Source organism: Nomascus leucogenys, unplaced genomic scaffold (genome assembly GCF_006542625.1).
Source record: "Nomascus leucogenys isolate Asia unplaced genomic scaffold, Asia_NLE_v1 Super-Scaffold_573, whole genome shotgun sequence".
In the NCBI taxonomy this organism is placed as follows: domain Eukaryota; kingdom Metazoa; phylum Chordata; class Mammalia; order Primates; family Hylobatidae; genus Nomascus; species Nomascus leucogenys.
This window is the reverse complement of record NW_022095783.1, coordinates 238,570-266,040: the sequence shown is the minus strand read 5'-3', so window position 1 is coordinate 266,040 and position 27,471 is coordinate 238,570. Positions and strand designations below refer to the sequence as shown.

Sequence of the window (27,471 nt, the reverse complement as noted above, 5' to 3'; positions counted from 1 at the left end):
CCAGCATCATCCTGATACCAAAGCCTGGCAGAGACACAACCAAAAAAAGAGAATATTAGACCAATATCCCTGATGAACATCGATGTAAAAATCCTCAATAAAATGCTGGCACACCAAATCCAGCAGCACATCAAAAAGCTTATCCACCATGATCAAGTGGGCATCATCCCTGGGATGCAAGGTTGTTTCAACATACGCAAATCAATAAACGTAATCCAGCATATAAACAGAACCAAAGACAAAAACCACATGATTATCTCAAAAGATGCAGAAAAGGCCTTTGTCAAAATTCAACAACCCTTCATGCTATAAACTCTCAATAAATTAGGAATTGATGGGACATATCTCAAAATAATAAGAGCTATCTATGACAAACCCACAGCCAATATCATACTGAATGGGCAAAAACTGGAAGCATTCCCTCTGAAAACTGGCACAAGACAGGGATGCCCTCTCTCACCACTCCTATTCAACATAGTGTTGGAAGTTCTGGCCAGGACAATCAGGCAGGAGAAAGAAGAAAAGAATATTCAATTAGGAAAAGAGGAAGTCAAATTATCCCTGTTCGCAGATGACATGATTGTATATCTAGAAAACTCCATTGTCTTAGCCTAAAATCTCCTTAAGCTGATTAGCAACTTCGGCAAAGTCTCAGGATACAAAATCAATGTTCAAAAATCACAAGCATTCTTATACACCAATAACAGACAAACAGAGAGCCAAATCATGAGTGAACTCCCATTCACAACTGCTTCAAAGAGAATAAAATACCTAGGAATCCAACTTACAAGGGATGTGAAGGACCTCATCAAGGAGAACTAGAAACCACTGCTCAACGAAATAGAAGAGGACACAAACAAAAGGAAGAACATTCCATGCTCATGGATAGGAAGAATCAATATGAAAATGGCCATACTGCCGAAAGTAATTTATAGATTCAATGCCATCCCCATCAAGCTAGCAATTACTTTCTTCACAGAATTGGAAAAAACGACTTTAAAGTTTATACGGAACCAAAAAAGAGCCAGCGTTGCCAAGTCAATCCGAAGCCAAAAGAATAAAGCTGAAGGCATCACGCTACCAGACTTCAAACTATACTACAAGGCTACAGTAACCAAAACAGCACGGTACTGGTACCAAAACAGAGATACAGACCAACGGAACATAACAGAGCCCTCAGAAATAATGCTGCACATCTACAACTATCTGATCTTTGACAAAACTGACAAAAACAAGCAATGGGGAAAGGATTCCCTATTTAATAAATGGTGCTGGGAAAACTGGCTAGCCATATGTAGAAAGCTGAAACTGGATCCCTACCTTACACCTTATACAAAAATTAATTCAAGATGGATTAAAGACTTACATGTTAGACCTAAAACCATAAAAACCCTAGAAGAAAACCTAGGCAATACCATTCAGGACATAGGCATGGGCAAGGACTTCATGTCTAAAACACCAAAAGCAATGGCAACAAAAGCCAAAATTGACAAATGGGATCTAATTAAACTAAAGAGCTTCTTCACAGCAAAAGAAACCACCATCAGAGTGAACAGGAAATGAACTCAAACAAATTTACAAGAAAAAAACAACCCCATCAAAAAGTGGGTGAAGGATATGAACAGACACTTCTCAAAAGAAGACATTTATGCAGCCAAAAGGCACATGAAAAAATGCTCATCACTGGCCATCAGAGAAATGCAAATCAATACCACAATGAGATACCATCTTACACCAGTTAGAATGGCGATCATTATAAAGTCAGGAAACAACAGGTGCTGGAGAGGATGTGGAGAAACAGGAACACTTTTACACCATTGGTGGGATTGTAAACTAGTTCAACCATTGTGGAAGCCAGTGTGGAGATTCCTCAGGGACATAGAACTAGAAATACCATTTGACTCAGCCATCCCATTACTGGGTATATATCCAAAGGATTATAAATCATGCAGCTATAAAGACACATGCACATGTATGTTTATTGCGGCACTATTCACAATAGCAAAGACTTGGAACCAACCCAAATATCCAATAATGGTAGACTGGATTAAGAAAATGTGGCTCATACACACCATGGAATACTATGAAGCCATAAAAAATGATGAGTTCATGTCTTTGTAGGGACATGGATGAAGCTGGAAACCATCATTCTCAGCAAACTAACACAAGGATAAAAAACCAAACACCTCATGTTCTCACTCAGAGCTGAGAACTGAACAATGAGAACACATGGACACAGGAAGGGGAACATCACACACCGGGGACAGTTGTGGGGTGGGGGAAGGGGGGAGGGATAGCATTAGGAGATATGCCTAATGCTAAATGACGAGTTAACGGGTGCAGCACACCAACATGACACATGTATACATATGTAACAAACCTGCACATTGTGCACATGTACCCTAAAACTTAAAGTATAATAATAATAAAGTTAAAATAAAAGATCAAGACTTCTGGCCCAAAGGGCCTGCAGCTGGTCTGACCATCTATCAAAAAATCTGAATTTAAATGGAGACGCATTGGATTGTGACATGCAATAAAAGAACTAAAGCAGTAGCAGGTCTTGATTTGGGTTTCCCTTCCACCCTACACAGCTCCAGTGAATGGAGGAGTGAGCATGCCTGTGGTGCTCCTGACACATCTGGGGTGGTTCCCACTGACAGTGGTCAACCTTTGGGATTTTCTACACATTGCAGGGTCATCGTCCATCTATGCTAACCTAGAATCTCCAGATAAAAGCTCTTGTTTGGAGACTGGAGAGAAAACTGTCAAACCTGAAGGCCCATGAACTGTCTCAGTCTGGGGAGAACACATGTAGGAAAGGCTACAGAATCTGATGTAAGAAGGCTAATTTCAGATTGACCCATATAGCTTTACGATTGTGAATAATTACCTTACTTTTCAATGCTCTGTTATTCTCTCATCAATGAGAAGAGTGAACCAAATAGTCTCCCATATCCCTTCCAATCTTAACATACTCTGACTTTATGATTAAAGAGTGATACTCACTGGGTGCAGTGGCTCACGCCTGTAATCCCAGCGCTTTGGGAGGCCGAGGTGAGCAGATCACCTGAGGTGGGGAGTTTGAGACCAGCCTGACCAACATGAAGAAACTCTGTCTCTACTATTTTTACAGAATTAGCCAGGTGTGGTGGTGCATGCCTGTACCAGCTACTCTGGAGGCTGAGGGATGAGAATTGCTTGAACCCGGGAGGCAGATGTTGTGGTTAGCCAAGATCGCACCATTGCACTCCAGCCTGAGCAACAAGAACAAAAATCCACCTCAAAAAAAAAAGAAAAGTGATACTAGTAAGGCTAAAACTGTGGCTGAACCCCAATAGGAGCCTGCTGGGATTATGCTATGCAAAATTACTCCACACAGAGCCATTCTGACCATGTCCCTCCCTACACCAGCTATCATACAGATATGCACTACTGATATGAGAAGTCCTTGCTACAGAGGACATTGACTGATTCAATAATAGACTAAGTCATTCAACCAAAAAATATTTACTGAGCACCTTCTAGGTATTTAGGTATACAACAGAGCAAAACAGACAAAAATCCCTTCCCTCATGGAGCTTACATTTTAGTGAAAGAGGAAGAGGAGTCAAGTATCAAATAGGAAATATGAGTTGAGGATATATTTTATGCAGAGCAGCCTGGAGACCCTTGATAAGGTGACTTTTGAGCCAAAATCCAAAGCAGTGAGAGTGAGCCATGCAGACATAAGGGGAAGAATGTTCCAGGCAGAGGGAACAGCAAGGCCCAGAGACAGGACAAGGTCAAGCATGCCTGGCATGTTAAAGGAAACACCATGAGCTCAGTGTTTATAAAGAGGATTAAGAGCAGGAGAGCAGCAGGAAGCACAGTGAGATAGGTAGTAGGGGACCAGATAATGTAGAAAACAAAGCCACTGGAGAATTTGAACCGAGGGATAAACATGATCTGAATTCCACTGTAAAAGGATTGTTCTAGCTGTTGTACTGAGAGTAGACTGGGTGGGTGCGGTGGCTCATGCCTGTCATCCCAACATTGAGAGGCCGAGGCAGGCAGATTACTAGAGGCCAGGAGTTCAAGACCAGCCTGGCCAACAGGGAAAAACTCTGTCTCTACTAAAAATACAAAAAAAAGATAGCCAGGCCTGGTGGCTCATGCCTGTAATCCCAGCTATTAGGGAAACTGAGGCAGGAGAATCACTTGAACCCAGGAGGTGAGGGTTGCAGTGAGCCAAGATCACAACATTGCACTCCAGCCTTGGTGACAAAGCAAAACTCCATCTCAAAAAAAAAAAGAGAGAGAGACAGTAGACTGAAAGAGGCAAGCATGGAAACAAGGAAACCAGTTAGGAGACTGTGGAGATAATCCAGGTGAGAGATGATGGCAGATAGGTCCAGGGTGGCAGCAGTGAGGAGTGAAGAAGGACAGACTCTGGGATATATACTGAAGTTGAATCAACCAGGCACTGGAGGACAGGATGATCTTGGAAAATCTTGGGACTACTGCAGAATCGAATGAAGCTAAATGGCACTAAATTCCAACATCCACTGTGAAATCCTGGGATCAGGGATTTGTTCATCTCTGTCACCTACTGTCCCCACCCAGTGCTTGGCATATAATGGAGATATAAAATGTCTTCAATTCTTGAATGAATAAATGTGGAACTGAATATATTACAAAGCCAAAAGCCCTGTAGTTTGATAGGTTATTAGGAAACCAAAAAGCGTGTGGTACTAGACATGTTTTACTAACAAAGGAACAATGGATTCTCTCCCCTGAGTAAATCTATTTCTCATTTTTCTTTTTTTTTGAGAGTCTTGCTCTGTCACCCAGGCTGGCAGTGGCACAATGTTAGCTCACTGCAACCTCCACCTCCCAGGATCAAGCAATTCTCATGACTCAGCCACCCCAGTAGCTGGGACTATGGGCACCCACCACCATTCCCAGCTTATCTTTTTTTTTTTTTTGTATTTTAGTAGAGACAGGGCTTCACCATGTTGCTGAGGGCTGTCTCAAACTCCTGAGCTCAGGTAATACACCTACTTTGGCCTCCCAAAGTGCTAGGATTACAGGCATGAGCTACCACACTCAGCCTGAATCTATTTCTTTTTATAAAAAAAATTCCCTTTATAACTTATTTCACAGTAATAAGCAATGAAGCTGACAAGCAACTTCATATAATACAGTTGAAAATCTGAACAACTTGGCCATTTCCCTGAGAGGCCAGATGTAGTCACCAAACCTCATACCACCTCAGTAACTTCCAACTAAAATACAGGGATAAATGTTATACAAGTAGTAAGCTCATGTTCTTATAAATAGTAAATCATGTGCCAGGCACCGTGGCTCACACCCGTAATCCCAACACTTTGGGAGGCTGAGGTGGGTGGTCACCTGCGGTCAGGAGTTCAAGACCAGCCTGGCCAACATGGTGAAACCCCATCTCTACCAAAAACTACAAAAATCAGGTGTGCATGGTGGTGCGTACCTGTAGTCCTAGCTACTTGTGAGGCTGAGGCCTGAGAATCCCTTGAACCTGGGAGGCAGAGGTTGCAGAAAGCCGAGATCATACCATTGCACTCCAGCCTGGGCAACAGAGCAAGACTCTGTCTCAAAAATAAAATAAAATAAAAATAAAGGCATACAGGATGTCACTTACATGGACAGGTGTTCAGAGCTTGTGTGGAGGAGTTGTGGATGAGGACAAAAGGCAGCTCGGAGACAATGGAGGCTAACTGGAGTTACTGGATGAAGAAAGGAGGGAAAGAGAGACAAAAGGAAAAGGGTAAGGGGAGTGGAAGATTCGCCTCAGTGTGGAGGTCATCTCTGATTGCTGACAAAGGAAAATGTTGGAGAAGGTCTGAAAATATTGCTAAAGGTCGGCAGTTTCAGAAAATCTTATAATATGTCCTTTACTTTAAAAGAAAACTCAGCATCTCAAAGGTTTAGTAGGAGTTGTTCCCCACCCCACACCCATTTCTGTAGTTGAACCATTCAGCCACAGAAAATAACTCCAGTATGAACACATTAGAATACTACCAATAAAGACATGGGACTCTCCTCCTCTGAGGTTGAGCGCTTCTATTCACTTGCTGCTCAGCCTCCTCTTCTGCACATCCTCACCTCCTTTGCTGGCATCTGTTCCTCCCATGGATGACTTCACGCCCTCCTCACACAGCCAGGTGCCACCTCCCACTCTTCGAGGCTCCATCATGTGCCTGGCTTCACCACCTGACATCTACCTTTCACCAAGCTGAGGACACAGTGCACCCATGGTGTGTTTAAGGAGACAGTTCTGATGGCCACAAAATTCTTTTGTCATGTGCTCTGTGATTTTAATTGTCCTGTCCAAACACTAATGCATGGTCCACAGTCAGGCCAAGTAAGGTTATGTTAAAATGAGGAACCACCAAGCACCTTTAATTCCTTCCAAGATCTTTTATGAGTGGGACAGAGTCAAGTGCTGTTAGTGATGGCAAGAAGAAGATTCTCCTTCTGGTGACACCTGCTGTACTCTGGTGATGATGGCAAGTCCAGCACTGCTCCAGCACCCAATCCTTGCAGTGTCTTCTTCGACACTTGCACATTCTTTATATAGTACAAGTTTCGCATTCTCACTTTCTGCAATAACTGTCACAACTGCCCCTAACAAAAATGGTGACTGCACTCCTCACAACCTTGAATTTGAGCTTCGTCTTCAGAAATGAAGTTTTCTACAGGTTTCATCATCTTCAGAATAATGCAAACTGAAGATCTACCTCCAGGAATATTTTTCTTTCTCTATTACTTCCCTTAGAAAGAAATGTGTAACTTCCAATCTTCAATTCTTCACCAATGCTTTGATTCTTTGGCTAAATCAAAAGCATGCTGAGGGCAAGGTGTGGTGGTTCACACCTGTAATCCCAGCACTTTGGGAGGCTGAAGTGGGTGGATCACAAGGTCAGGAGTTTGAGACCAACCTGGCCAACATGGTGAAATCCCATTTCTTCTAAAAATACAAAAATTGGCCAGGCATGGTGGCATGCACCCGTAATCCCAGCTACTCAGGAGGATGAGGCAGGAGAATTGCTAGAACCCAGGAGGCAAATGTTGCAGTGAGCTGAAATCATGCCACTGCACTCCAGCCTGGGTGACCAAGCGAGACTCTGTCTCAAAAAAAAAAAAAAAAAAAAAATGAAAACCATGCTTAACCTATGAGTTAAGCACTGAGTTTTGTCTTCTCCATTGCAGAACTCTTGGACAAGGATAATTTTCTTACGCTACTACAGAATTTCTCAACCACTTTCCATGCCATAATCCACACAAAATCTATTTGGCACATTGACTGACCTAAGTAATTGCCCCAAGGTATTTTGAAAGCTGAAGGAGCCGTATTTTAGGATACACCCATTAACCCAACTTGAGAACATGTATTTACCTTAGCATTCATGAGAATGATTAACTGCACAAATTTGTAAACACCTAATATACACACATAATTCATATTTGATTCCCAACACTTATTTCCTGACAATACAAAAGTTCAAACTAAATAGCCATTTATTAGTTCCTGGCAACATAAGTTCCTAAGGTAATGGATGATCTACAAATTGTGGTCACTTACTCTGACAATGCATAATGGCAAACAAAAAGATGGCAAAGAAAGGTACACTTAGAGCTCTAATAAAGAAACTAGGCTGGGCACGGTGGCTCACGCCTGTAATCCTAACACTTTGGGAGGCCATGGTGGGCAGATCACTTGAAGACAGGGGTCCGATACCAGCCTGGCCAACGTGGCAAAACCCCAACTCTACTAAAAATACAAAATTTAGTTAGGCATGGTGGCATGCACCTAGAATCCCAGCTACTCGGAAGGCTGAGGCAGGAGGATCACTTGAACCTGGGAGGCGGAGGTAGCGGTCAGCTGAGACCACACCATTGTACTCAAGTCTGAGCAACAAGAGCAAAACTTCATTCCCCGCAAAAAGAAAATAACATTATTTGTTCAACAGAGACTTATTGGATCTTTTTCTGTTAGGCTGTGATATTCGTGTGCAGGCCAGAATTACAGTATTTGTCATTTTAGGAACAGGGCACACATGAATAAACATTAAGGTCTAAAGGCAAATAGTAACTGCTATCCCTGAACAGCTGAAATGTGGCTACTTCAAACTGAAATATGTTGTGAGTATGAAAGACACACCAATTGTCAACAAATAGAATATATGCAAATGAAGAATGTGAAATACTTCATTGTGTATTTATAATGATTTCAGGTTGAACTCGAAAATATAAAATTATGTATGTGGCTTGCCTTTGCAGCACATGTTGTATTTCTGTTGGATACCACCGGTCAAAATTCAAAGCTTAATGCCAGGTGCGGTGACTCACATATGTAATCCCAGCACTTTGGGAGTCTCAGGCAGAAGGATCACCTGAATCCAGCCTGGCCAATATGGTGAAAACTCGTCTCTACACAAAATAAAAAACTCAACCAGGCATGGCTAACTTAGCCTGTAATCCCAGCTACTTGGAAGGCTGAGGCAGGAGAATTGCTTGAGCCTGGTTGCAGTGAGCCGAGATCACACCACTGCACTCCAGCCTGGGTGACAGAGTGAGACTCTGTATCAAAAAAAGAAAGAAAAAAAAAAAACCTTGGGTTATCCCTACACTGCATCTGTTCATATTGATAAATCACAGAGTGCCTATATTGAGCTTCTGCAAAAGGTTTTTTGGGGAGGTGAAGGAAGGAGCAGTTCCATCGTGTAAAAGATTAATTTTTAAAAGCTTCAAGATTAACCTGTGCTTTTAAAAAGGATTTCACAAATATTTCACTTGTATTTGTTCTTGGCTGAGTAACTTCAGTTGTATTGAGAGTAAGAAGTTTTGGTCTGTGAAAAACAGTTGATATTAATATTATAATAAAACATTTAGAAGATATTTACAGGTCTTTCTCACACAGCTTTGCACTGCTAAATATTATTATTATTATCTGAGATGGAGTCTCATTCTGTCGTCCAGGCTGGAGTGCAGTGGCACAATCTCGACTCACTGCAACCTCCGCCTCCCAGGTTCAAGCTATTCTCCTGCCTCAGCCTCCCGAGCAGCTGGGACCGCAAGTTCACACTACCACACCTGGCTGATTTTTGTACTTTTAGTAGACACAGGGTTTTGCCATGTTGGCCAGACTGGTCTTGAACTCCTGGCCTCAGGTAATCCACCTGCCTCAGCCTCCCAAAGTGCTGGGATTACAAGCATGAGCCACTGCGCCCAGCCAATTTTTAAACATAATACATTCTGCCTTCATTTTACAGTGAAAAAAATCATTTTGGTGACTTGAAGTTTGAAAATAGCAATTTTCAGACATTCAGGTGAGACCACCTGGATGTCTCCAAAGTCATCTTTTTTGTAAGATAAATATGCAAAAGTCACTTTTCCCCCAAACCAGCCCAATTATATTTCTGAATCTTAGATGAACTGTCCCACAGCACAGCCAGAAGCAGCTTGCTGTATCATCTTAAAACTTTCCTCTCCCTTATAACTCAGTCCCAACGAATATACACAGATGCACAACCTCAATCAGTAAGCAAGACTCTACCCACTTCAACATTCCTTCCATGAGTAGAGAGAGGCTTTCTGTTCCTACCCCCCAACACTCAAACTACTCACGTGTTACCCTTCAAAATCAAGCCAGAATAACTTTTCTAAAGGGCAGATCCAAATTATTTTAAGAGGAAACTGCTATGAGACAATTTAATGACTGCCACTGCTTTTGTAGGAGCCAAGGCCTTCCTCCATTTGGCCACAAAAGTCTATCTAAGCAATCCCACCATGCCCACATGGCACTCCTCACTCCACACAGAATGGGCAATGTATGTGAATATGTGAGCATATTTGACTCCTCTCTGCCTTTACTCATATTTGAAACACACTGCCTCCCTTCTGGATGCACAAGTGACTGATCTGGGTGTGCCATCCTTGCCTTCTCCCCCAAAAATGCTCAATAACTCTTCATTGCATTTTTCTGAGTATTAAGCCTCCCAAGGACAGGGTTCTTGCTAGAACCAATTTTGCACATCTGATGCTCATACTAAATAAATGTTTGTTCAATAAATGAATCTAAATGTTAATTTTAATATAAAGAAGTCATGATAAGAGGGGAACAAAAGGCCCATCTTGGTCAAATTAATCTTTCCTTGGGGAAGACAATGGATTTGTTTCTGCAGATTATCATCTTACCTCTTAATAACAAACTTAATTCGATTGCCCACTTGAAAGATGTTTTTGAGCCTTGGGATTCCATGTAATGAGGGGCTTCTGAAAGGAATGTTTTCCGGTAGTCCTTCCACATTCAGCTCATTCACATGTGTTTCAAATTTTTGGTATGGTACCGCCTTGGCTTCAGTGCTCCCCAAGGCTTCAGCTGAAAAAACCAAAGTAATTCAGAAGATTACGTTTGTGTTGAAATCAGATTTTACTACAATCCAAAGCAAGGTGCAGGTCAATTTTTTTTAATTGGAAAAACTCTAGAAACATATTTACTAACTATTGAAACAGACTTAAAGCAAAGGCAACTATAAATGACCCATCATTAGACAGATCAACGACACAGAAAATTAACAAGGATATGAAGGACTTGAACTCAGTTCTCGACAAAGCAGACCTAATAGACATCTAGAGAACTCTCCACCCAAATCCACAGAATATACATTCTTCTCAGCACTTCATCGCACTTATTCTAAAATTGATCACATAATTGGAAGTAAAACACTCCTCAGCAAATGCAAAATAATGGAAATAATAACAAACAGTCTCTCAGACCACAATGCAATTAAATTAGAACTCAAGATTAAGAAACTCACTCAAAACCACACAACTACATGGAAACTGAACAACAGGCTCCTGAATGACTAGTGGGTAAATAACAAAATTAAGGCAGAAATGAAGATGTTCTTCAAAACCAATGAGAACAAAGACACAACATACCAGAATCTCTGGGACATATTTAAAACAGTGTTTAGAGAGAAATTTATAACACTCAAGGCCCACAAGGGAAAGCAGGAAAGATTTAAAACTGACACCCTAACATCAAAATTAAAAGAATTAGAGAAGCAAGAAGAAACAAATTCAAAAGCTAACAGAAGACAAGAAATAACTAAGATCAGGGCAGAACTGAAGGAGACAAGAAAAACCCTTCAAAAATTCAATGAATCCAGGAGCTGATTTTTTGAAAAGATCAACAAAATAGGTAGATCACTAGCCAGAATAACAAAGAAGAAAAGACAAGAATCAAATAGATGCAATAAAAAAAATGACAAAAGGGCTACCAACACTGATCCCACAGAAATACCAACTACCATCAGGGAATACTATAAACACCTCTATGCAAATAAACTAGAAAATCTAGAAGAAATGGATAAATTCCTGGACACATACACCCTCCCAAGTCTAAACCGGGAAGAAGTCAAATCCCTGAACAGACCAGTAACAAGTCCTGAAATTGAGGCAGTAATTAATAGACTACCAACCAAAAGAAGTCCAGGACCAGACAGATTCACAGCTGAATTCCAGCAGAAGTACAAAGTGGAGCTGGTACCATTCCTTCTGAAACTATTCTAAACAATAGAAAAAGAGGGACTCTTCCCTAACTCATTTTATGAGGCCAGCATCACCCAGATAAAACCTGGCAGAGACACAACAAAAAAGAAAATTTCAGGCCAATATCCCTGATGAACATCGATGTGAAAATCCTCAATAAAATAGTGACAAATCAAGTCCAGCAACATCAAAAAGCTTATCCACCACAATCAAGTCAGCTTCATACCTGGGATGCAAGCCTGGTTCAATATACACAAATGAACAAATGTAATCCATCACATAAACAGAACCAATGATAAAAACCACAGGATTATCTCAACAGATGCAGAAAATGCCTTCGACAAATTTCAACACCCTTCATGCTAAAGACTGTCTCAATAAACTAGATATTGATGAAACATATCTCAAAATAATAAGAGCTATTTATGACAAACCCACAGCAAACATCACGCTGAATGTGCAAAAACTGGAAGCATTCCCTTTGAAAACTGGCACAAGACAAGGATGCCCTCTCTCACCACTCCTATTCAACATAGTATTGGAAGTTCTGGCCAGGGTAATCAGGCAAGAGAAAGAAATAAAGGGTATTCAATTTGGGAGAGAGAAGTCAAATTTCTGTTTCCAGATGACATGATTGTTTATTTAGAAAACCCCATCATCTCAGCCCCAAATCGCCTTAAGCTGATAATCAACTTCAGCAAAGTCTCAGGATACAAAATCAATGTGCATAAATCACAAGCATCCCTATACACCAATAATAGATAGAGAGCCAAATCATGAGTGAACTACCATTCACAACTGCTACAAAGAGAATAAAATGCCTAGGAATACAACTTACAAGGGATGTGAAGGACCTCTACAAGGAGAACTACAAACCACTGCCCAAGGAAATAAGAGAAGACACAAATAAATGGAAAAACATTCCATGCTCATGGATAGGAAGAATCAATATTGTAAAAACGGCCATACTGCCCAAAGTAATTTATAGATTCAATGCTATCCCTATCAAGCTACCATTGACTTTCTTCACAGAATTGGAAAAAACTACTTTAAATTTCATATGGAACCAAAAAAGAGCCCACGTAGGCAAGACAATCCTAAGCAAAAGCACAAAGCTGGAGGTATCAGCTACCTGACTTCAAACTATACTACAAGGCTACAGTAACTCAAACAGCATGGTACTGGTACTAAAACAGATATATAGACCAATAGAACAGAACAGAGGCCTCGGAAATGACATCACACATCTACAACCATCTGATCTTTGACAAACCTGACAAAAACAAGCAATGGGGAAAGGATTCCCTATTTAATAAATGGTGTTGGGAAAACTCCTTGAGCCATAGGCAGAAACTGAAACTGGACCCCTTCCTTACACCTTATACAAAAATTAGCCCAAGATGGATTAAAGACTTACACATACAACCTAAAACCATAAAAACCCTAGAAGAAAACCTAGGCAATACCATTCAGGGCATAGGCATGGGCAAAGACTTCATGACTAAACACCAAAAGCAATGGCAACAAAAGCCAAAATTGACAAATGGGATCTAATTAAACTAAAGAGCACAGCACAGCAAAAGAAACTATCAACAGAGTGAAAAAGCAACTTACAGAATGGGACAAACCACAGAATGGGACAAAATTTGTGCAATCTGTCTATCTGACAAAGGGCTAATTTCCAGAATCTACAAAGAACTTAAACAAATCTACAAGAAAAAAACAACCCCATCAAAAGTGGGCAAAGGATATGAACAGACACTTCTCAAAAGAAGACATTCATGCAGTGAAAGAACATATGAAAAAAAAAGCTCATCATCAATGGTCATTAGAGAAATGCAAATCAAAACCACTCCAGTTAGAATGGTGATCATTAAAAAGTCAGTAAACAGAAGATGCTGGAGGGGATGTGGAGAAATAGGAATACTTTTACACAGTTGTTGGGAGTGTAAATTAGGTTAACCATTGTGAAAGACAGTGTAGCAATTCCTCAAGGATCTAGAACCAGAAATACCATTTGATCCAGCAATCCCATTACTGGGCATATACCTAAAGGATTATAAATCATTCTACTATAAAGACACATACGTGAGTATGTTTATTGTGGCACTATTCACAATAGCAAAAACTTGGAACTAGCCCAAAAGTTCATCAATGATAGACCAGATAAAGAAAAGGTGGCACATATACACCATGGAATACTATGCAGGCATAAAAAAGATGAGTTCATGTCCTTTGCAGGAACATGGATGAAGCTGGAAACCATCATTCTTAGCAAACTAACACAAGAACAGAAAATCAAAAACTGCATGTTCTCATTCATAAGTGGGAGTTGAACAATGAGAACACGTGGACACAGGGAGGGGAACATCACACATCGGGGCCTGTTGGGGGGTTGGGGGCTAAAGAAGGGATAGCATTAGGAGAAATACCTAATGTAGATGAGGGGTTGATGGGTGCAGCAAACAACCATGGCACGTGTGTATAGCTATGTAACAAAACTGCACGTTCTGCACATGTACCCCAGAACTTCAAGTATAATAAAAATAATAATAATCACAAAATCCTACCCCCAATCCAAGGCCACAATTTAATTAGTCTATAAAACAGGACAAACAAAAAAATCACTCTGTTTATTTCACTCCACAACTTGTATGTGTGGCTTACAATGCATTTACTTTAATATCAGTCTTGATAAACCTGGGGCAGAAAGCCAGGAGTAACCCACCTAATCCTTTCATGAAATGTCTCCAACATGGCCTCGAGTGTGTGGGATCTTTCTCAAGCCCCCATGCTTGAGTGCCATTTGCTGATGGTCCTTCCCCATGAGTGAAGAAGCTGTGTCACTAGTTGAACACTGGGTACAAGAGAGCATGAGAATCATGCTTGCAGCTGTAGCTAGCTGGGGGGCTGGTGGAGGGCACTGCTCCATGATTGTGTATTCTGAGTTCTCCCATTTTAATGATAACTGTATATGTTTTCTATCTTTGAAGATACTTGCATTTTTACATATCGGAATCCCAAGGCTGAGAAATAAAAATTTTAAAAACTAAAATAATAATAAGAATAGCCAAGCACAGTGGCTCATGCCTGTAATCCCAACACTTTGGGAGGCCGAGGTGGGAGGATCATGAGGTCAGGAGATTGAGACCATCCTGGCTAACACGGTGAAACCCCATGTCTCCTAAAAATACAAAAAATTAGCTGGGTGTGGTGGCAGGCACCTGTAGTTCCAGCTACTCAGGAAGCTGAGGCAGGAGAATGGCATGAACCTGGGAGGCAGAGCTTGCAGTGAGCAGAGATTGCACCACTGCACTCCAGTCTGGGTGACAGAGCGAGACTCCATCTCAAAAATAAATAAACAGATAAATAAATAAATAAATAAACAAAAATTACCCATCATTAACAGCCTAATTTTGGCAAATTTAAGTGCCCTGGTCCCAAGACAAACTTAATAACTCTAAGATCTTAAAAGATTGAACTCTATTTTTCAATATCCTTAGGAAGAAGAGAGAGAAAGAAAATCATTACAGACAATAAAGAATACACTTAAATACTATTTTTTTTTTCTTTTTCGAGATGGAGTCTTGTTCCATCACCCTGATTGGAGTGCAGTAGCATGATCTTGGTTCATTCCAACCTCTGCCTCCTCGGTTCAAGTGATTCTCCTGCCTCAGCCTCCTGAGTAGCAAAAATTACAGGTGCCCACCACCATGCCTGGCTAACTTTTGTACTTTTCAGTAGAGTCGTGGTTTCACTATGTTGGCCAGGCTGGTCTCAAATTCCTAACCTCAAATGATCCACCCATCTCTGCCTCCCAAAGGGCTGGAATTACAGACATGAGCCACTGCACGTGGCCTGCAAATACTATTTGGAAGCAGCCTTTTGCTACGAACTGTTCAAGACTGTAATAACCCTCCTCCATTTGCTGCTGCAAACTGGCACATTTCAGGCTAAACTTTCAACTACACTGAAACAACAAGATCAATGTTCTTTACCCCTTCAACCTCGTGAGCAAGATATATATATATATATAAAATTTTGCACACAGAATTCATGGAATGGGAAATAAAAAAAGTAAGCAGAGGCCAGTTTAGATTACAAGAAGCATAACAACCAAAGTTAGCACATGAAGATTTTTTGGATCCAGATTTAAAGCAAAATTTTTCAGATAATGAGAAAATGAGATACTGTCCATGTAAGAGTGAGAAACTTGGCTGGGTGTGGTGGCTCATGCCTGTAATCCCAGCACTTTGGGAGGCCGAGGTGGGAGGATCACCTGAGGTCAGGAGTTCAAGACCAGCCTGGCCAATATGGTGAAACCCCGTCTCTACTAAAAATAGAAAAATTAGCCAGGTGTGGTGGCATGTGCCTGTAATCCCAGCTACTCAGGAGGCTCAGGCAGGAGAATCACTGGAGCACAGGGGGCAGAGGCTGCAGTAAGCCGAGATTACGCCATTGTACTCCAGCCTGGGTGACAGTACAAGACTCTGTCTCAAAAAAAAACAAAAAAGAAAAAGAAAAGAAAAGAGTGAGGAAACTCAACTAAGGGCTGCATATGAGCTGACACCAAAAAAATCATTGTCAATTTTGTCAGATGTGATGAGATACTGGCTGTGTAGGAATACATAAATGCTGTTCGGGGATGCACACTGAACAGATAAAATGATGTGATGACTGATGTGCTTTGCAATATTCCTGCAAAGGGAGGTAAAGGAATAGAACAAAATGTGAGACAATCTTAAAGATCACAGAAATTGAGGAATGGGTATTTTAGTGGTCATTGTACTATTTTCTCTACTTTTGAATAGGTATAAAAATTGTGATTTAAAAATGTAAAATAAAACAGCCAGGTGCTGTGACTCATACCTGCAATCCCAGCACTGTGGGAGGCTGAGGCAGGTGGATCACATGAGTCAGGATTTCGAGGCCAGCCTGGTCAACATGGTGAAAGCCTGTCTCTACCAAAAATACAAAAAACAAACAAACAAACAAAAAATCAGCAGGGTATGGTGGCAGGCACCTGTAATCCCAGCTACTCAGGGGGCTGAGGCAAGAGAATCCAGGAGACAGAGGCTGAAGTGAGCTGAGATTTTGCCACTGCACACCAGCCTGGTGACAGAGTGAGAATCCACCTCAAAAAAAAAAAAAAAAAAGAAAAGAAAAGAAAGTAAAAATGAATTGACTAATCCCTGCTCTGAAGCCACATCCAAACAGAACTCTAAAAAAAAGATTCAAGCAATTTACATGGTGCTGCTTATATGCACATCTCCCTCCCACCTCTGTATGTAACATTTAAATATTTTGCAACATGATGGGTGGGAGTGGCTCAAAGCTGGACATGCTGGCATGTGCCTGTAGCCCCAGCTACTTGGAGACTGAGGCAGGAGGATAACGTGAGCATAGGAGTTCTAGTCCAGCCCAGACAGCAGAAGAAGACCCTGTTTCTTTTTTTTTTGAGATGGAGTTTCACTCTTGTTGCCCAGGCTGGAGTGTAATGGTGTGATCTCAGCTCACTGCAACCTCCAGCTGCTGGGCTCAAGCAGTTCTCCTGCCTCAGCCTCCCGAGTAGCTGGGATTATAGGCACACAGCACCACACCCAGCTAATTTTGTATTTTTAGTAGAGATGGGGTTTCTCCATGTTGGTCAGGCTGGTCTCAAACTCCCGACCTCATGTGATCCACCTTCCAAAATGCTGGGATTACAGGCATGGGCCACCGCACCCGGCCAACCCTGTTTCTTTAAAAAGAAAGGTCGGGGAGCTGTCAGGGAGCTCACTGATGAATTATTTTAGCGATATCAACAATTGCTATCAAAACACCACTATAAAATCCAAAATTATATCTATTCCCAGATCTTTCTCCTTACTTCTAAACTCATTTATCCAACTGTCTCCTCCACCTCCACACCTCAACTTAAATGTCAACTCAAAATAAATAAATTAATAATTAATTTATTTGTTCTTAGACTGGCTTTCCTCTAACATCTCAAGACTTGTCTTAAATTCTTACTTAATGTTATTAGCACCAAATCTGAAAGACTCTAGTATACAGACTCTTTGATATAAGAAACACGTGTTTTTGAGAAACCACACAAAATAAAATAATTATCATAGCTGTAAAAACAAATATGCCCATAAACAAATAACAGTAAAGGATTAGAGGCTTTCAGTCACACTACAGAGTGATGTTAAATAAAATTATTCTGTTAATTCAAAAAGAAAATATATAAACCTAATTCTAACAAACTTTCTATAAAATAAAAAAGAACCAATTGTTGAAGTTGAGAGTGAAAAAAGTGGAAGTTTCAGAAAGAGGTGAGGCCAACTGCAGAATGTGCTCCTCACGTATCATCAAGGCTGCCCCAATCACACCCCCTGCCTCCCCATCCCCTTATTCTACTTAATTCTATCCCAGACCTTAACACCTTATGTAGTAAATATCTCCTACTTACTACACCTTTCCCCACCAGATTGAATGCTCCAGAATGTATGGGGCAGTTCCCCCACCCACCCCGCACCTGACTCACAGCTGCCAAATGACTGCAGGATTATAAGGCTGGAAGTAGTAAATATTTCCTCAATACTTGCAGTGGTTCACAGCCATGAAAAATCTAATATTTCCTCTCTCCCTTTCAGGAACCTTAAAGAAAGCAGCAATACTGTCGTAGGCATTTGAATGAGAGCAACTCGATTTTAAATAGGAGCTGGGTAAAATGAGGCTGAGACCTACTGAGCTGCATTCCCAGATGGTTAAGTCTTTCTAAGTCACAGGGTGATGGAGGAGGTCAGCACAATATACAGGTCATAAAGACCTTGCTGATAAAATGAGTTGCAGTAAAAAAGCCAGCCAAAACCAAGATAACGATGAAAGTGACCTCTGGTCATCCTCACTGCTACACTCCCACCAATGCCATGGCAGTTTACAAATGCCATGGCAACATCAGGAAGTTATTCTCTATGGTCTAAAAGGTGAACCATAAAAATAATCCACTCCTGGCGGAGTTCAGTGGCTCTCACCTGTAATCTCAGCACTCTGGAAGGCCAAGGCAGGTGGATCACCTGAGGTCAGGAGTTTAAGACCAGCCTGGCCAACATGGTGAAACCCCATCTCTACAAAAAATACAAAAAAAAAAATAGTTAGGTGTGCTGGTACATGCCTGTGCTCCCAGCTTTTCAGGAGGCTGACACAGGAGAATCGCTTGAACCCAGGAGGTAGAGGTTGCAGTGAGCCAAGATCGCACCATTGCACTCCAGCCTGGACTCCATCTCGAAAAAAAAAAAAAAAAAAACAGTATGAGAGCCCGGGCGTGGTGGTTCAGGCCTATAATCCCAGCAGGTTGGGAGGCTGAGGTGGGTGGATCACCTGAGATCAGGAGTTCGAGACCAGCCTGACCAACATGGTGAAACCCCATCTCTATTAAAAATACAAAAATTAGCTGGGCATGGTGGCAGGTGCCAGTAATCCCACCTACTTGGGAGGCTGAGGCAGGACAATAGCTTGAACCTGGGAGGTGGAAGTTGCAGTGATCCGAGACCACGCCACTGCACTCCAGCCTGGGTAACATGAACGAAACTCTGTCTCAAAAACAAAACAGTAAGAGAAAACTGGAGCTGAGTACTATTCATTGTAGTTACTTTCCTAAATAAAACATCTTTATAAAAAACATTACTCAGTAATATAATTTAATTGAAGGGGAAAAAACAGACTTACCAGATTTTTTTGCAAAAAGCTGATCCACCATCTTTCATAATTTAGTGATTCTGGTATACCATACTTCCTTCACTATCGAAATCACAGGAATACAAGTTTTTAAAATCTAATGGGTTTAATAACTTAGGTTATTAAATATTATTATTATAAAATGGCAGTATTTTTCTTTCCTGTGACTAATTTTTTTTTTTTTTTGACATGGAGTCTCGCTCTGTTGCCCAGGCTGGAGTGCGGTGGCACAATCTCGGCTCACTGCAAGCTCCGCCTCCTGGGTTCATGCCACTCTCCTGCCTCAGCCTCCCAAGTAGCTGGGACTACACACACCTGGCTAATTTTTTGTATTTTTAGTAGAGAAGGGGTTTCACCGTGTTAGCTAGGATGGTCTCGATCTCCTGACCTCGTGCTCCACCCGCCTCAGCCTCCCAAAGTGCTGGGATTACAGGCGTGAGCCACTGCACCTGGCACCTGTGACTAATATTATTTCTAAGATCCAGATTGTATTTATTACTGAAACAATGCTTACATACACTGCACAAAAAAAGGAAAAACCAGACATTCGTTAAAGCTAGGAAAAAGCAGAACTGTGTGCTCAAGAACCACTAGCAGGCAGGACAGGCTGTCTCATGCCTATAATCCCAGTACTTTGGGAGGCCAAGGCGGACAGATCACCTGAGGTCAGCAGTTCCAGACCAGCCTGGTCAACATGGTGAAACCCAAACTCTACTGCAAATAAAAAACTTAGGCAGGCATGGTGGCAGGTGCCTGTAATCCCTGCTACTTGGGAGGCTGAGGTAGGGAAAATTGCTTGAACCCAGGAGGTGGAGCTTGCAGTGAGCTGAGATCATACCACTGCACTCCAGCATGGGCAACAGAGGAAAACGTCATCTAAAAAAAAAAAAAAAAAAAAAACAGTGAACAGTTAGCAGGTGCCATTTGCTATGGGGAAGACTAGGGATATGATCTTGCTGGCAATCCTTCCATTTCAGTAAATCTAAACAGTGTGATTCCATTCTTTTTTGTCTGCACTCCACTCCAGAGCCAAAACAAGTAAGAAAATCAATTATATTTCTATTTCTTTCAAAACACATCTAACAATTAAGAGATGATATGCATGGCTCCATACTCTAAAAGGAACCTTCTTATGTCCTGGGTATCGTGGACATTTGATGAATGCTTGTTCAGTTGACTAGTGTAGACTTCAATTATAAACTGTTCAATGCATTATGCCAGATAAATCTTGCATGTCAAAAGTAGGACAACTATTGTGCTTTTAGTTATGTCTACCCATAAATGCAACATTTACATGTATTTATAAGGGGTTAATAAAAAGAAAATGAGTTTATTGTTCTAAAGAGTATTAGAATTTTGATAACATGAATTCTCCTGTCCTGGAACATAATTAAAAGTAAGAGGGATCTTATTTCATGTGAAAGGTACCATTAAAAAAATCATTGTTAAGCATTAAATAATTATTTCACATAATCTTCTAATCTGATTTAAGACTGAAGACCTACCTCCTAAAGCTGGTTTATCAAGTTGTAAGTCTTCATGTGTTGAATTCATAAGTTCATGTCTGAAAGGTGAGAATAAATACTTAATATTCACTAGGCAATATTCAGCAAATATTCACTGGTGCATATTTTACATTTCATCACCAAGGGTGGCTTTGAAAAGAAAAGAAAGGCTGGCCATCGTGGCTCACACCTGTAATCCCAACACTTTGGAAGGCTGAGGCAGACAGATCATGAAGTCAGGATTTCAAGACCAGCCTGGCCAACATGGTGAAACCCCATCTCTACTAAACATACAAAAATTAGCCAGGCGTTTTGGCAGGTGCCTGTCATCCCAGCTGCTCAGGAGGCTGAGCTAGGAGAATCGCTTGAACCTGGGAGGCAGAGATTGCAGTGAGCCAGGATCATACTCCAGCATGGGTGACAGAAGTGAAACTCCAGCTGAAAAAAACAAAAGAAATATCCCATTACTTTAAGGCAATGTAGATACAGCCAGAGTTTCTACAGAAATCTGAACCACATTATAAAGCCAGAAAAACATACCAGCTAATATTATTTAATACAGATAGTACTAAATGGAAGAGGTATTTTTTTTTTTTTTGAGATAGCATCCCACTCTGTCACCCAGGATGGAGTGTGGTGCCAGGATCTCAGCTCACTGCAACCGTCGCCTCCTGGGTCCAAGCAATTCTCCTGTCTCAGCCTCCCGAGTAGCTGGGACTACAGGCACCTGCCACCATGTCCTACTAATTTTTGTATTTTTGTAGAGACAGGGTTTCACCATGTTGGTCAGGCTGGTCTTGAACTCCTGACCTCAGGAGATCCGTCCACCTCGGCCTCCCAAAGTGCTAGTGTTACAGGCATGAGCTACCAAGCCTGGCCGGAAAAGGTAATATTTTCCAAACATAAACATTAGCGTAACCTTATTGGACTTATAAAAATAATTTTTTTTAGTAACAGAAGCAGAAGATTCTCCTGAACTGTATCATTTCAGCTAACATCTATTTACTTAAGATGAAAATAATATAACAGCTATAAAAAGTCAAGAGGTAGCCAGGTGCAGTGGCTCGTGCCTGTAACTCAAACACTTTGGGAGGCCGATGCAGGTGAATCACCTGAGGTCAGGAGTTTGAGACCAGCCTGGCCAACATGGTGAAACCCCATCTCTACTAAAAATATAAAAATTAGCCAGGCGTGGTGGCAATCGCCTGTAGTCCCAGCTACTAGGGAGGCTGTGGTGGGAGGATCACATGAACCTGAGTGGTGGAGGTTGCAGTGAGCTAAGATCGCACCACTGCACTCCAGCCTGGGTGAGAGAGCAAGACTGTTTCAAAGAAAAAAAGAAAAAGTCAAGAGCATGGGGAGTATTAAAATCAGACAGAACCAATGGTCTATCATCAGAACAGCTCCATTTTTTTGCTATCATTATGTGTTAAGGTCAATTTGCTAAACATTAATATTTGTATTAAAGTTTTAAGTGTACCATATAACACATTAGTGCTGACTTAGGTTTAAGGTCCTTTGCTGTACAATATACTTGAATATCATACTTATATATCACAACAAAAGTATCTTTCCCTAAGGCAATTACCATTAATACTGCTTTAAAGTTATAAAATGTGGGCTGAGGGGTGGCTCACACCTGTAATCCCAGCACTTTGGGAGCCCGAGGCAGGCAGATCACGAGGTCAAGAGATCAAGACCATCCTGGTCAACATGGTGAAACCCCGTCTCTACTAAAGTACAAAAATTACCTGGGCGGGGTGACACACACCTGTAGTCCCAGCTACTTGGGAGGCTGAGGCAGGAGAATCTCTTGAATCTGGGAGGCAGAAGTAGTGGTGAGCCGAGATAGCAACTCCAGCCTGAACAAGTGTGAAACTTTGTCTGAAAAAAAAAATTATGAAATGTGAAGATTGTTTTTATAATTTTACAACACCTGAGCATTACTGTCTTTAAATAATCTAATAAATCACCATCACAACAAAAGCCCCACAAGCTAATCTGTTTCACCTTATAAAAAGCACTGACATTTAGTGTGCGGTAATTTGTTGCAGCAGCCACGGGAAACTAGTATTGTAGTGAAGCCTCAAAACCCACCTGAAGGGGCTGGGAATGGTAGCTCATGCCTGTAATCCCAGCACTTTGGGAGGCCGAGGTGGGTGGAACACTTGAGGTCAGGAATTCGAGACCAGCCTTGCCAACATGGTGAAACCCCATTTCTAAAAAAAATACAAAAATTAGCCAGGCGTGGTGGCACATGCCTATAATCTCAGCTACTCAGGAGGCTGAGACATGGGAACTGTTTGAACCCAGGATGGGGCAGAGGTTGCAGTGAGCCAAGATTGTGCCACTGCACCCCACCCTGGGTGACAGAGCAAGGCTCCATCTCAACAACAACAACAGCAACAACAACAAAAAAACCCACCTGAAGAAGGTTTTCAGTTCTGTCAACAGTGCCCCACCAAACCCCTTAGAAGCACACATTCCTTTGCTGTGGGCCATGGACAGGCAGAAGGAAGCGCCTCCTCATGGCAGGGGCCTACCCAGGAGAAACTCAAGGGAAGGCACTGCCAGGCCGGTCCTTCTGCCAAGGCCATTTTCTTTTTTTTTTTTTTTTTTTTTTTTTGGAGACAGTTTCACTCTGTCTCCCAGACTGGAGTGCAGTGACACAATCTTGGCTCACTTCGACCTCTGCCTCCCCAGTTCAAGCGATTCTCCTGCCTCAGCCTCCTGAATAGCAGTGATTACAGGAGCATAGCATGCCCAGCTAAGTTTTGAATTTTTAGTAGAGATGGGATTCTGCCATGTTCCCCAGGCTGGGCTCAAACTCCTCGCCTCAAGTGATCCACCTATCTCAGCCTCCCAAAGTGCTGAGGAGTGAGCCACCACACCCAGCACTCACCAAGGCCTTTGATAGCAGGCTTTTTCCAGGTGAGCACTCTTGTCTGGTCTGGTTCTGCCCCACTCTCCCTCTCACCAAGTTGGAATCCCTCACTACTTTTCAGTAGAGGAGAGTGTGTACCCCAATCTCAGCTTGGTATGATTCAGGTCTGCATTTAACTCATGAAACCTGGCTGATCTGGGGAAAAAAGTGTCTCTCTGTAGGTATGATACGGGATGGGCCTGTCCCCAGGACCCTGGGAGAGGGAAGCCCAATGTCCCAACAGGTTGGCAGTGCTGGGGAAGGGAAAGTGTTATGGTAGCCCCAAGACTAAAAAGAGGCAGCAGAGGGAGCTGGGTATCATTCCTATTGAACTCATGCTGCTGCCTGAATGAGGTGAGGGAGGAATGCACCTGAGTGATGTGAGGCAGAGAGGTGCGGTTCCAGGGTGGCCTTCACCCTCCCTTCCTGCCATGTTACTCTGATACCCTGCAGGTGAGCCTGCCCACTTTGGGCTTAGGGATGCGTGTACTTAAATGCAGCCTCCCATGAATCATGTCTCCAGGAATGGGGCAGAGCAGGGAGGAGTCCTAGACAGAGGAGAGGCCAGGGCAGGAGGGAGTGGGCCTCAAACTCCAGGAGGGGGCCCTTCTCATGGGTCCTCTTTTCTGGTCTCTCCTTCCTTATCCCTGGGCTGATCACCTGGGGAAGAACTGAGGCAAGATTTCTCATCCTCAGGGCTGAGGGGTTCAATTACCAGGCCCAAGTAGCTGGGATTACAGGCAAGCACCACCATGCCTGGCTAATTTTGTATTTTCAGTAGAGACAGAGTTTCTCCATGTTGGTCAGGCTGGTCTCGAACTCCTGACCTCAGTGGATCCATCCACCTCTCCCTCCCAAAGTGCTGGGATTACAGGTGTGAGCCACCGAGACTGGTCAAGAAATCCTTTTTTAAAAACAAGCTGGGGTCAGTGGCTCATGCCGAAAATCCCAGCAATTTGGGAGGCCGAGGTGGGTGGATCACTTGAGGTCAGGAGTTTGAGACCAGCCTGGGCAACATGATGTAACCCCATCTCTACTGATATGTATATATATATATATAAATTAGCTGGGTGTGGTGTTGGGCACCTGTAATCCCAGCTTTTCAGGGGGCTGAGGCAGCAGAATCACTTGAACCTGGGAGACAGAGGTTGCAGTGAGCCGAGATCATGCCACTGCAATCCAGCCTGGGTGACAACAGTGAGACTCCATTGCAAAAACAAAAACAGATTCCATCTCAAAAATAAATAAATAAATAAAAATAAATAAAACAAAAAACGTGGTATGGCAACGAAAATACTGTGTTAAAGTTTCATAGAAAATAAAAGACCACTCAGATACAATAAGCTGTCTTTTTAGATGAGTATATTTGTTATTCTTATTTTACAGCTAAAGAAACCGGTTCAGAGAATGCTATTTCATTGGACAGTGCTGCATTTCTGGACAGTGCAGCTGAGATCAGACTTCGTGTGTAACTCCACTAGCCTACCAGGGTGCCTCTCATAAAGGTAAGAAATGTAAATTTGGCCTAATGTACAGTTTCCAGGGCAGCACTGGGTCAATTCTACATACAGTACTTCTATGTTCATCAAGGGAAACCTTAAGGGAAGGTGAAAATGCTTCTAGAAGGCAACTGGACACCAGCGCCCTTGTTTGTTGCCTTTGGGCTCTTCCTCTAAGGCCAATAGTGACCTGAAATTACTGACTAACTGTTCCAATCAAGTGGACAAAAGGGTACCAAGGTCGTCAACATCAGACAAATTCACCTGAGGACCTATCTATGTGCTTTGAAAGACAAAACTGCTTTTGTAAAGGATACTGTATTTCAGAAAAACATAATCATATTAACAACTAATAACACTGTAAAATGCTGATGTGTTGAATGCTACTTTAGAAAAACATGTTCAAATCTAGGAAAAAAATTTCTGATAGAAAACTACATATTGGTTGGGCGAGGTGGCTCATGCCTGTAATCCCAGCACTTTGGGAGGCTAAGGCGGGCAGATCACGAGGTCAGGAGCTCCAGAGCAGCCTGACCAACATGGTGAAACCCCATCTCTATAAAGATACAAAAAGGCGGGCGGTGGCTCACGCTGTAATCCAGCACTTGGGGGGGCGGGTGGATAGAGGTCAGGAGATCGAGACACGGTGAAACCCGTCTCTACAAAATACAAAACAGCGGCGTGGTGGCGGGCGCCTGTAGTCCCAGCTACTCGGAGAGGCTGAGGCAGGAGAATGGCGTGAACCGGGAGGCGGAGCTGCAGTGAGCTGAGACTGCGCCACTGCACTCCAGCTGGGCGACAGAGCGAGACCCGTCTCAAAAAAAAAAAAAAAAAAAAAAAAAAAGTTAGCTGGGCATGGTGGCGTGTGCCTATAATTCCCAGCTACTCAGGAGGCTGAGGCAGCAGAATTGCTTGAACCCAGGAGGCAGAGGTTGCAGTGAGCCAGTGAGCCAAGATCTGCACCCCAGCCTAGGTGACAGAACAAGACTCTGTCTCAAAAAAAAACAAAGAAAGGAAGGAAGGAAGGAGAAAGGAAGAAACAAGAAGAAAGAAAGAAAGAAAACTACATATCAATTATCTAGCTAGCTAGCTATCTAGAGACAGGCTTTCATTCTATTGCTGAGGATGGAGAGCAGTGGGATGATCATAGCTCACTGCAGCCTTGAGTTCCTGGCCTCAAGTGATCCTCCTGCCTCAGCCTCCTAAGTAGTTAGGGCCACAGGTGGACACATTTACACCTCGGTTTTTTGTTTGTTTTATAGAGATAGGGTTTCACCACATTGCCCAGGCTGGTGCCAAACTGGAGTCTCGCTGTGTCGCCCAGGCTGGGTTGCAGTGGTGCGATCTTGGCTCACTACAACCTCCGCCTCCTGGGTTCAAGCAAGTCTCCTGTATCAGCCTCCCGAGTAGCTGGGACTTCAGGCATGCACCACCACATATGGCTAATTTTTGTATTTTTTGTAGAGACTGGGTTTCACCATGGCCAGGCTAGTCTCGAACTCCTGACCTCAGGTGATCCATCCGCCTCGGCCTCTCAAAGTGCTGGGATTACAGGCGTCAGCCAACGAGCCAGGACGAGCACTTTATGTTATTAAATAGCCTAACCCAAGCAGGGCGTGGTCCCTCATGCCTGCAATCCCGACAACTCTGATGGCCAAGGTGAGAAGATCGCTTAAACCCAGTTGTTCGAAACGGGCCTGGGCAACACAACCAGACCCCCATCTCTACAAAAGGTACAAAAATTTGGCCAGGTGCGCACCGCGCCTGGCTAATTTTTGTATCTTTTGTAGAAACTGGGTTTCGTCATGTTACCCAGGCTGGTCTCGAACTCCTGAGCCCAAGCCATCCATCCTCCCGCCTCGACCTCCCAAAATGCTGGGATTACAGGGCCCAGCCAGCATCATGTTTTATTTAAGCGGTCCCTCCCTGTTGCACACTTGGATAGTTTTTTATTATTATTATTATTATTTTAGACAGGGTTTACCTCAGTCTGGCAGGCTGCAATGCTGTGGTGGGATCATAGCTCATTGGAGCCTCGAACTTTGGGGTTCAATTAGCTGGGGGGCTGAGGTAGGACTACAGAGATCCGGTCGCGCCATATTGCTAGGTTGCTCTTGGCCTGAAGGGATCCTCCAGCCTCGGCCGCGCCTGGACATAGTCTTCTAGTTTTGACCAACATAAACACTGTGCTTGGTCTGAGTTTTCAACTACCCTTCTCCAGCCAGCAACACACAGGACCTGGCAG

At 42.6% G+C, this 27,471-nt stretch overlaps 1 protein-coding gene across 3 annotated transcripts in view; it reads right to left on the bottom strand.

Moving 5' to 3' along the window:
- LOC115833684 (general transcription factor II-I-like) overlaps positions 1–27,463 on the bottom strand; it is a 34,148-nt gene extending 6,685 nt beyond the window's left edge. Inside the window, exons 1-4 of one of the 3 annotated variants that reach the window (XM_030808403.1) lie at positions 27,211–27,463; positions 20,805–20,863; positions 10,219–10,402; positions 5,720–5,744 (exon numbers count right to left, since the gene is read on the bottom strand). In XM_030808403.1, the coding sequence (XP_030664263.1) occupies positions 5,732–5,744; positions 10,219–10,402; positions 20,805–20,863; positions 27,211–27,254 (300 nt within the window). In that variant the 5' untranslated portion in view covers positions 27,255–27,463 and the 3' untranslated portion in view covers positions 5,720–5,731. Of the gene's footprint in view, positions 1–5,719; positions 5,745–10,218; positions 10,403–19,290; positions 19,363–20,804; positions 20,864–27,210 lie in introns of those variants that run through there. The other 2 variants (XM_030808401.1, XM_030808402.1) reach the window with 2 other exon arrangements.
- Positions 27,464–27,471: the final 8 nt, after the last annotated feature.